The sequence below is a fragment of the Hippocampus bargibanti genome, linkage group LG11 (genome assembly GCF_051943395.1).
Source record: "Hippocampus bargibanti isolate YZ-2025 linkage group LG11, ASM5194339v1, whole genome shotgun sequence".
NCBI lineage: Eukaryota > Metazoa > Chordata > Actinopteri > Syngnathiformes > Syngnathidae > Hippocampus > Hippocampus bargibanti.
In genome coordinates this window covers 22,298,887-22,309,522 of record NC_142744.1, presented here as the reverse complement: position 1 = coordinate 22,309,522, position 10,636 = coordinate 22,298,887, and the positions used below count along the sequence as shown (strand labels likewise).

The window sequence follows — 10,636 nt, the reverse complement described above, 5'->3', positions numbered from 1 at the left end:
GAAGACAAATAAAGACCACAACAACAAATTAGGTTCCGTAAAATCAATTTTGAATGAACTATCAGGAGAATCTGTGTTTTTCCAATCTTTTTCCATCCAAGTCACATTTTTTGTCCATTAAAAACTAAATCCCGCAACACACCACTACCTATGAAAAAAAAGTGTATTTTAACAATCAATTATATTTTTACTATGAACGTTTTTGAACATTGAAAATTAACGCAACATTACAACACATTGAATCGGAATCAAATCAAAATCAATCTAATATTGGTCCATTCGTTTTAATGGCAAGTAAAATATAGTCGATTAGAACAGCCGGCCGGTTATTCCCCCCACCCCCAATTATTTGCCCTCCACCGCAATATTGCACCAATCCGTTTTCCCATCATGAGTCTTTATCTTCTTTTCCTTTCGGCTTTCCCCCTCAGGGGTCGCCACAGCGAATCAATGTCCTCCATCTATCCCGGTTTTGTGCACTCTCTCACACCAGCTACCTTCATGTCCTCTTTGACCACATCCATAAACCTCCTCTTCGGTCTTCCTCTCGGTCTCCTGCCTGGCAGTTCAAGACTAAGCATCCTTCTCCCGATATAGTCACTCTCTCTCCTCTGGATATGTCCAAACCATCTCAGTCTGGCCTCTCTGACTTTCTCTCCAAAGCCTCTAATATGAGTTGTCCCTCTAATGTACTCATTCCTGATCCTATCAAACCTGGTCACTCCCAAAGAAAACATCATGGCTGGGCTCACCACTGTTTTATACACTTTTCCTTTCATCCTAGCTGAAACCCTTCTATCACACATCACACCCGACATTTTTCTCCAGCCGCTCCAGCCTGCCTGGACACACTTCTTCACCTCTTTTCCACACTCTCCATTGCTCTGGACAGTTGACCCCAAGTACTTAAAATCCTCCACCTTCTTTATCTCTTCTCCCTGTAGCATCACTCTTGCACTTGGATCCCTCTCATTCACACACATATATTCCGTCTTGCTGCGACTGATCTTCATTCCTCTCCTTTCCAGGGCATATCTCCACATCTCTAGTTTCTCCACCACCTGTTCCCTGTTCTCGCTACAGATCACAATGTCATCTGCAAACATCATGGTCCAAGGAGATTCTTATCTAACATCGTCTGTCAGCCTGTCCGTCACCATAGCAAATAAGAAGGGGCTCAGAGTTGACCCCTGGTGGAGTCCCACCTCCACCTTGAATTCCTCAGTCACACCGATAGCACACCTCACAACTGTCTTACAGTCATGATACATGTCTTGCACTGCTCTGACATACTCTTCGGTCACTCCAGACTTCCTCATGCAATGCCACAGCTTTTCTCTGGGCACCCTGCCGTATGCTTTCTCCAGATCTACAAAGACACAATGCAATTCCTTCTGGCCTTATCTGTACTTCTCTATCAGCATTCTTAAAGCAAACAATCTGTCACACTCTTTTTTGGCATGAAGCCATACTGCTGATCACAAATGTTCATTTCTGCTCTTAGTCTAGCTTCAACTACTCTTTCCCAAGTTTCTGGGTATGGCTCATCAACTTTATTTCTGTAGTTAGGACAACTCTGCACGGATGCCCTAATCTTAAAAATGGGCACAAGTACACTTCGCCTCATTCCTCCTCAGGAAACTGAGGTCTTTTGGAGTTCAGGGGTCACTCCTAAAGACACTTTCTATGACTCTGTGGTGGCATCAGTCCATCCACTATGGCATTGTCTGCTGGTCAGGCAGCATCACCACCCGGGACAGAAAAAGACTGGAGCGCTTTGTCAAGCGGGCCAGTTCTGTCGTGGGCTGCTCGCTGAAATAGAGTTGTGTCTGCTAGAGGAGCTAGTGGGCAACAGACGGACGCTAGCTAAACTAAAAGCTATGACGGACAGCCCGGAAAATCCCACCCCCTCCTGCCCATCCTGACAGCTCTGGGTAGCTCCTTTAGCCAGAGACTATTACACCCGCGCTGCAAGAAGGAGAGGTACCGCCGCTCGTTCCTACCGACTGCTGTCAGGCTTCACAATTCCCAATGATCACATGTGAAAAAAACTTAATTGGTTTCCAGAAAAAAAAAACTGGACACTTGTAAATATGGGTTGTTGCAATACATCTAAATGCATCTCTTGATTCTGCACTATGTACAGTCTTGTTTATAGAACGGTTTTTGCACATCTACATTTGCACAGTATACAGTTGACATTTTTATTTTGTTATGCTTAGAATATCTTGTTTTCTATCCTTTCACTCCCACCCCAACCCCATCCCTCTTCAATTGCTGCTGTGGACTGCAAATTTCCCCATTGCGGGACGAATAAAGGTATTCTGATTCTGATTCTGATTCTGATTCTGATATATCATCTCATCTTCCGTACCGCTTATTCCTCATTAGGGTCGCGGGGGTTGCTGGAGCCTATCTCAGCTGTCTTCAGGCACGAGGCGGGGGACACTCTGAATTGGTTGCCAGCCAAACGCAGGGCACACAAAGACATACAACAGTCACTCTCACACTCACACCTAGGGACAATTTGGAGTGGTCAATCTGCGTTTGAGCACTTGTGCCACCCAACATGATGCAGAGCAAGTTGTGGATTAAGTCCGAGTGTGGATTAATGGTAACGAAAACAAGATACCGCCAATTGTGAAGCTCAGCAAAGGCATCTGGCCCACATTCGGCATAACGCTGGCATTACTGACCTTGTGTCAGCACTGGCATAATGCATATAGGCCAAACAGCAAAGGCAAAGCAAAGGAGGCCCTGGCTTGACTCTGGAAAACTAGATGTGGAATGTCGATGAGAAGGTTTCTTCAGCCGTCATCTGTACAAAAGTGAAGGTTTCGGACGTTTCGCCTCCTATCCAAGAGGCTTCGTCAGCGAACTAAAGTCTGTGAATGGTTCTTTGTGGACCACGAATAATTTGTTGTATGACAACTCTGGCCCGTTTATGGCCAGCCAGTCAAGAGCCACCTTTAATTTCAATTTCAGATTTTTATTTCTATATGTAGCCTTATTTTATATCACTGACCGATGCAGAATTCTATTGATACCCACGCGGGTCCGGGGAGAAATGCAAACTCCACACAGGGAGGCCGGACCGGGGGACGCTGCACTGTGAATATACTATATATATATATATATATATATATATATATATATATATATACACACACACACACACACACACATACGTACAAACATTTTTACGGGCACTCTATTTCGGAAAATGTTTGGACAGAGATTCTTTAAGTTAGATTTTGCTATCTGTTAGCTGGCTTGCTCGCTAGCTTTCTATCAATTTATCAATTTGAGTTACGGGTTGAGAGAACGCTGTCGCGTGTGGCTGCCGCTGATCACCCACAGTAAAACTTATCCTGTGACTGTAAAGTGACCTTGAGAGTTTTGAAGGGCGCATATAAATGAAATGTATTAATATTATTATTAAATGGAGTCTGTGGCTGCTGACAGTAATTGCGAGACCTGTTGTGGCTCAACATTACTTCGCATATAAGGCGCACCTTCGTATAAAGCGCATGGTTATCTTTTGAAGAAAATAAAGGATTTTGGGTGAGCCTTGTACACCGGAAAATATGGTAAGTTGCATTAAAACGACCCAAAATGTTACTTAAGCAAATATAACACAGATAAATTTACAATTGTATTCTATTTATAATTGTATTTTATTTATTATTGTATCTATGTTTGTCTGTGACTGTAAAGTGTCCTTGAGAGCTTTGAAAGGCACTTGAAAAAAATTATTATATTACATTATTATTATTATTATATAAAATATGCTGCATTACTATCAATGTCTGCGGAATACATACCGTTAAAATCTTGCTTCTGATGAAGAGGATTGACTTTGATCACATCTAACGTGAGAGGTTTGGTGTTTTCAAGCTGTTCCTCTGGAACATACAAGCCATCGCTGAGGAAGTAATGATCTTTACTTGTCAACCTGCCAAGATGGGGAAAGTGATAATTTAAAAGACAAATTGACTTTGAAGACAAATAAAGACCACAACAACAAATTAGGTTCCGTAAAATCAATTTTGAATGAACTGTCAGGAGAATCTGTGTTTTTCCAATCTTTTTCCAGCCAAGTCACATTTTTTGTCCATTAAAAACTAAATCCCGCAACACACCACTACCTATGGAAAAAAAAAGTGTATTTTAACAATCAATTATATTTTTACTATGAACGTTTTTGAACATTGAAAATTAACGCAACATTATAACACATTGAATCGGAATCAAATCAAAATCAATCTAATATTGGTCCATTCGTTTTAATGGCAAGTAAAATATAGTCGATTAGAACAGCCGGCCGGTTATTCCCCCCACCCCCAATTATTTGCCCTCCACCGCAATATTGCACCAATCCGTTTTCCCATCATGAGTCTTTATCTTCCTTTCCTTTCGGCTTTTCCCCTCAGGGGTCGCCACAGCGAATCAATGTCCTCCATCTATCCCGGTTTTGTGCATCCTCTTCTCTCACACCAGCTACCTTCATGTCCTCTTTGACCACATCCATAAACCTCCTCTTCGGTCTTCCTCTCGGTCTCCTGCCTGGCAGTTCAAGACTAAGCATCCTTCTCTCGATATAGTCACTCTCTCTCCTCTGGATATGTCCAAACCATCTCAGTCTGGCCTCTCTGACTTTCTCTCCAAAGCCTCTAATATGAGTTGTCCCTCTAATGTACTCATTCCTGATCCTATCAAACCTGGTCACTCCCAAAGAAAAAACATCATGGCTGGGCTCACCACTGTCTTTCATGGCTGGGCTACACTTTTCCTTTCATCCTAGCTGAAACCCTTCTATCACACATCACACCCGACATTTTTCTCCAGCCGCTCCAGCCTGCCTGGACACACTTCTTCACCTCTTTTCCACACTCTCCATTGCTCTGGACAGTTGACCCCAAGTACTTAAAATCCTCCACCTTCTTTATCTCTTCTCCCTGTAGCATCACTCTTGCACTTGGATCCCTCTCATTCACACACATATATTCCGTCTTGCTGCGACTGATCTTCATTCCTCTCCTTTCCAGGGCATATCTCCACATCTCTAGTTTCTCCACCACCTGTTCCCTGTTCTCGCTACAGATCACAATGTCATCTGCAAACATCATGGTCCAAGGAGATTCTTATCTAACATCGTCTGTCAGCCTGTCCGTCACCATAGCAAATAAGAAGGGGCTCAGAGTTGACCCCTGGTGGAGTCCCACCTCCACCTTGAATTCCTCAGTCACACCGATAGCACACCTCACAACTGTCTTACAGTCATGATACATGTCTTGCACTGCTCTGACATACTCTTCGGTCACTCCAGACTTCCTCATGCAATGCCACAGCTTTTCTCTGGGCACCCTGCCGTATGCTTTCTCCAGATCTACAAAGACACAATGCAATTCCTTCTGGCCTTATCTGTACTTCTCTATCAGCATTCTTAAAGCAAACACTGCATCTGTCACACTCTTTTTTGGCATGAAGCCATACTGCTGATCACAAATGTTCATTTCTGCTCTTAGTCTAGCTTCAACTACTCTTTCCCAGAGTTTCATTGTATGGCTCATCAACTTTATTTCTGTAGTTAGTACAACTCTGCACATCTCCTTTGTTCTTAAAAATGGGCACAAGTACACTTCGTCTCCATTCTTCAGGCATCTGTTCAACATCTAAGATCTTGTTGAATAACCAGTTAGGACCACCACCGCCACCTCTCCAAGACACTTCCATACCTCGATTGGTAAATCATCAGGCCCGAGTGCCTTCCCCCCCCCCCTTCATCCTCTTCGGCGCCCTCCTCACTTCATCCTTGCTAATGTTTGCTATGTCTTGGTCCACAACAGTCACGTCTTCTATTCTTTGTACCTTCTCATTTTCCTCGTCATCAATTCTTCAAAGTACTCTTTCCATCTTTCCATCACACGACTGGCACCTGTTAATACATTGCCATCTCTATCCTTAATCACCCGAACCTGCTGCAGGTCCTTACCATCTTTGTCTATCTGTCTCGCCAGCCTGTAAAGATCAGTCTCACCTTCCTTGCTGTCCAGCCGAGCATACAAGTCATGTCCAGCCGAGCATACAAGTCATGCATATTTTCCTAATACAATATATGAAAATATACACCACATTAAAGGTGCTACGGTAGAGGTTGGGGTGACGCACTACATCATCTACAGGGGGAAATAGAGTTGTGTTTGCTGACAGGAGTTGCGAGAGCTGTTGTGGCTCAATATTAATTCATATAAGGCGCAGGGTCATCTTTTGAAGAAAATAAAGGCTTTTTGGTGCTCTTTATGCACCGGAAAATACGACAGTCCATTTTTTTTCCATCAGAAAATGTGTTTACAGCTTAATCTTTGCTGCATGTTTTGCAGAGCAGACCTTTCCAACTAAAAAAAGAAACTATCTCACCCAGTTTCACTGGTTGTTCTTCTATTTCCGCATGTTGTGACGGTCATTCTAACTTAGAATAATTGCATTTCAGACTTACTGTATTTTGGTTCGGGGAGTGACGACACCTGTCACTGAATTACACACAAATTGATATTGAAAAAAAATTACATATACAGTGATACCTTGGCTTACAAACTTAATTGGTTTCCAGAAAGTGTGTGTAAGGCGAAAAGTGTGTATTCCAACATTAAGTGTGGGAGGAAGTGGGAGGGAAAGGCACATTCCATAAGTACTGTAGGAAGGAGGGTTAGACTATCTTTCATAGGCTTATGCCCAGGGACTGACTTCTCTTCCTGTGTAATGAAAGTCCGGTTCGGCATCGTTTTCCAAAAAGGTCGGTTTCATCTGCATTAAACACTTGAGGAACGTAGCCTTCTTCTTCCTGAGTGTAAAGTGTCCTTTAGAGTTTTGAAAGGCGCTTATAAATGAAATGTATTATTAATTATTATTATTATTATTATTATTATTATTATTATTATTATTATTATCTTGAGGAATGATTCCTTGTAAGCTTTGGTAGCCTTATCATCAGAACTGGCTGCCTCCCCATGACGAATGACACTATGAATCCCTGTATGACGCTTAAAGTTCTTGGACCAGGTTGCGTCTTGACGATATCAGAGTGAAGTTGCCGTGCTTTCTCTGCAACAATTTTACCTAGTTCCTTTTCAATTGTGTTCTGTTTAGCTGGGTTGATAGCTATTTACATAAAGTGTCTAATGGAGCTCTGGGTTGTAGATCTTGGAAGTTGTGAGATTGCAACAGCAACAGATGCAGGCAGACACACGAGACACACTTTGTTCATGTGCTCACTCCCCGCCTCCTCACTCCTCCTCCTCATTGCTGCGTGCGTCATGCTTCGTGTGTCCCCTCCCTCCTCTACATATCTTGACCAATTACATGTGGCTTTAACCGAAGACTGGGGGCGGGGAATAGAGGACAAACAAAGTCAGCTGCCATTTCAGCTCCTTGTTAGGAGCTGGCTCTCTTCGTTAACTTCAGAGATCCAGCTCCATGAACCGGCTCGTTCACGAATGGCACATCACTCATTGTGGGGCTCCGTGTGTTTCCCGAAAAATAGTTTGTATGCCAAAAATATATTCCCATGAATTAACGTTCACATAAGGCGAAATGTTTGTTCGCTAAAGCTTTCGTAAGCTGAGGTATCACTGTATATTTAATTTGAAGACCGTTCACTGCAATGGAGCGCAGTTTCTTGTGCGCTGAGAATGTGAGACCATAGCGCAGTTGGCAGTTTAGATACCTTTTATTTTATTAGCTGAGACAGAAACATTGCTTGTCTGGAAGCATAAGGCAATTTGCTGCTCCCTACCGGTATGGAAGTACATGATTACTCTTCCAGTTGATGTACCATACATGATACAGAGTGGACAATTTCCCACGGCACACCTAACAATATCTTGCACTGGTGCATCGCGGCACAAGGTTTCAAAAACACAGAGGTAAATTATACCTGATGGTAGTGGTGGATGAATCTCTGCCGACAGTCATTTTGTGTTCCCCTTCCATGATTTGCTGCGACCAGTAGGGATGTAGCCATGCCACACGAGAGACGTGGCCAGCGTAAACCATGGGCATGATCCAGTTCTCGATGCTCAACTCACTGCAAAAATGTAATGTTGTCTGGCATTAATGAGATTAAGTATGATACATCAGTAGTACATTCAGTGATGAATGAATAATTGAATGAAAAAAAACCTCAATAATAAATGTCAGCGTGACACTGCAGTCACTGTACTTTGGAGTTTGAGCACTTGTGCCACCCAACATGATGCAGAGCAAGTTGTGGATTAAGTCCGAGTGTGGATTAATGGTAACGAAAACAAGATACCGCCAATTGTGAAGCTCAGCAAAGGCATCTGGCCCACATTCGGCATAACGCTGGCATTACTGACCTTGTGTCAGCACTGGCATAATGCATATAGGCCAAACAGCAAAGGCAAAGCAAAGGAGGCCCTGGCTTGACTCTGGAAAACTAGATGTGGAATGTCGATGAGAAGGTTTCTTCAGCCGTCATCTGTACAAAAGTGAAGGTTTCGGACGTTTCGCCTCCTATCCAAGAGGCTTCGTCAGCGAACTAAAGTCTGTGAATGGTTCTTTGTGGACCACGAATAATTTGTTGTATGACAACTCTGGCCCGTTTATGGCCAGCCAGTCAAGAGCCACCTTTAATTTCAATTTCAGATTTTTATTTCTATATGTAGCCTTATTTTATATCACTGACCGATGCAGAATTCTATTGATCGCACGCAAGCAGTAATTCTCTCAGCAGCCATGTATATTTTGCCGCTGCAGGGTCGGATCACTGGTGCAGCAGATTTAGTAGGGACACCCAGATTTCCTTCTCCCCAGCCACTTCTTCCAGCTGTTCCTGGCAGATCCCAAGCACTTCCCAGGACATAGTGTCTCCAGCGTGTCCTGGGTCTTCTGTTAGCGGGGACAGAACACCTCACGAGGGATGTGTCCAGGATGGATCCTAATCAGATGCCTGAGCCACCTCATCTGGCTCCTTTCAATGTGGAGGAGAAGCTGCTTGACTCTGAGCCCCTCCCGGATGACCGAGCTTCTTACCTTATCTTTAAGGGAGAGCCCAGAGCTTGTGACCATAACCCGTGACCATAAATGAGGGTTGGGACATCGATCGACCAGTAAATTGAGAGCTTCACCCTTTGAATAGCTGCCTACTTTTTAAACCAGAAAAGCCTCATAATATGCCGATGTCCAGGGGTCAGGGGGGGCAAAGCCCCTCAGCCGAACCAGTGTTAACATTTAGGTCCAGGACAAAGTCCTGCGTAGTCAGTCCCCTGAAGCCGACCGAACATTTGTTAACATTACAGCTACTTAAAATGAGGCAAAAAGCATCATACAAATGTTGATCAATGTCAAAGATATACTTGTGCAAAAATGACCAATATTTCTACTTGTCAATCATGAAAATATCGTGTTTGCTACCATTTTAAGAAAACAAAACACAAATACTTTACAATCACCCAAACTTTAATCAATCTTGTTTGAAAAGACATTATTACTAACTTTAAATATGCACATCAACAGTCAATACTCAATGAATCATAAACATTTCTCAACTCAACATAGTTATTTTCCATTGTGCTCATATGAGTGAGTCAGATTGTGGCACTTGTTGCCAGAAGCAGTCATCATCATTTTTCTGGTCATAAGGTTCCGAAGAACTTTGATTGACAGACTTGACCGAAACTCTGTTTTGTTTTTATTGACATGTCTAAATATGCGCTCACAGTCAGCATTACTGTGGTACGTGACAAGCATAGATTTAGCCACAAGGCACACCTTCTTCCCCCTGAAATTAGAGGTGAAACAATTAGAACAAAAGATTTAGCATGCAGAGCTCACTCATACACCTGCTACTCAGGATTAAATGGAATGGAATGAAAAGCTCAAGAAATAACTGCATTTGAGAAAAACTGTGCATGTATTTTGGCTATGTAGTGACTAAATATACAAAGTGTGATATTAAAAAAATGGTCACCATGAATACAGAGCCTGACAAAAGTCTTGTCGCTTATCCAAGTTGTAGGAACAACAAATAACTAATATGAAAGGCAAAGCCCTCTTGATTATGCTTATTTTACCAAACTTTTATATCATTCATTGAGTTTTATTATTTAATTAGGACAGAAAGGTCAGATTTTGCTTGGACAAAACTCTTTTCGCATACAAAAATAATGTAGAAATTATACATATACAGTAAAGTCTCGTTATATCGATATTCTCGGGAGTCAGGAAAAATGTCGATATAACCGTACTGTCGATACGTCCTGCGCCGAACTGCATGAAGGGGGGGGGGGGGTACGTAAATGAGGGATCTTTGATATGGCATGTAATTTTATCATTGGCTTCATGGATTGCATATCTAGCATGCTTTTTGTACAGTAGTGAAGTGAAAAATAAACGTGTACATGAAATAAAAACGTCTTTACACTTTTTTAATGACTATTTCCTTTCAAAAATGCAACAATGCAAAATCCTCACGTTGTTCTATTCACACGAAACCACGAACGCCAGCATGTACAAAAATGTGAAAAACAGTGATTATTGCAAGCGATAAAGATATCAGAATGCAACACAATTAAATACATGGATGGAAAACAAAAACTACAACGTTTACATGACT

At 42.4% G+C, this 10,636-nt stretch overlaps 1 protein-coding gene across 1 annotated transcript in view; it reads right to left on the bottom strand.

The window, feature by feature from the left end:
- Positions 1-10,636, bottom strand: part of lg11h5orf22 (linkage group 11 C5orf22 homolog) — a 93,873-nt gene that overhangs the window by 54,609 nt on the left and 28,628 nt on the right. The window contains exons 3-4 of the mRNA XM_089007484.1: positions 7,937-8,086; positions 3,825-3,955 (exon numbers count right to left, since the gene is read on the bottom strand). Of these exons, the coding sequence (XP_088863610.1) occupies positions 3,825-3,955; positions 7,937-8,086 (281 nt within the window). The remainder of the gene's footprint in view (positions 1-3,824; positions 3,956-7,936; positions 8,087-10,636) is intronic.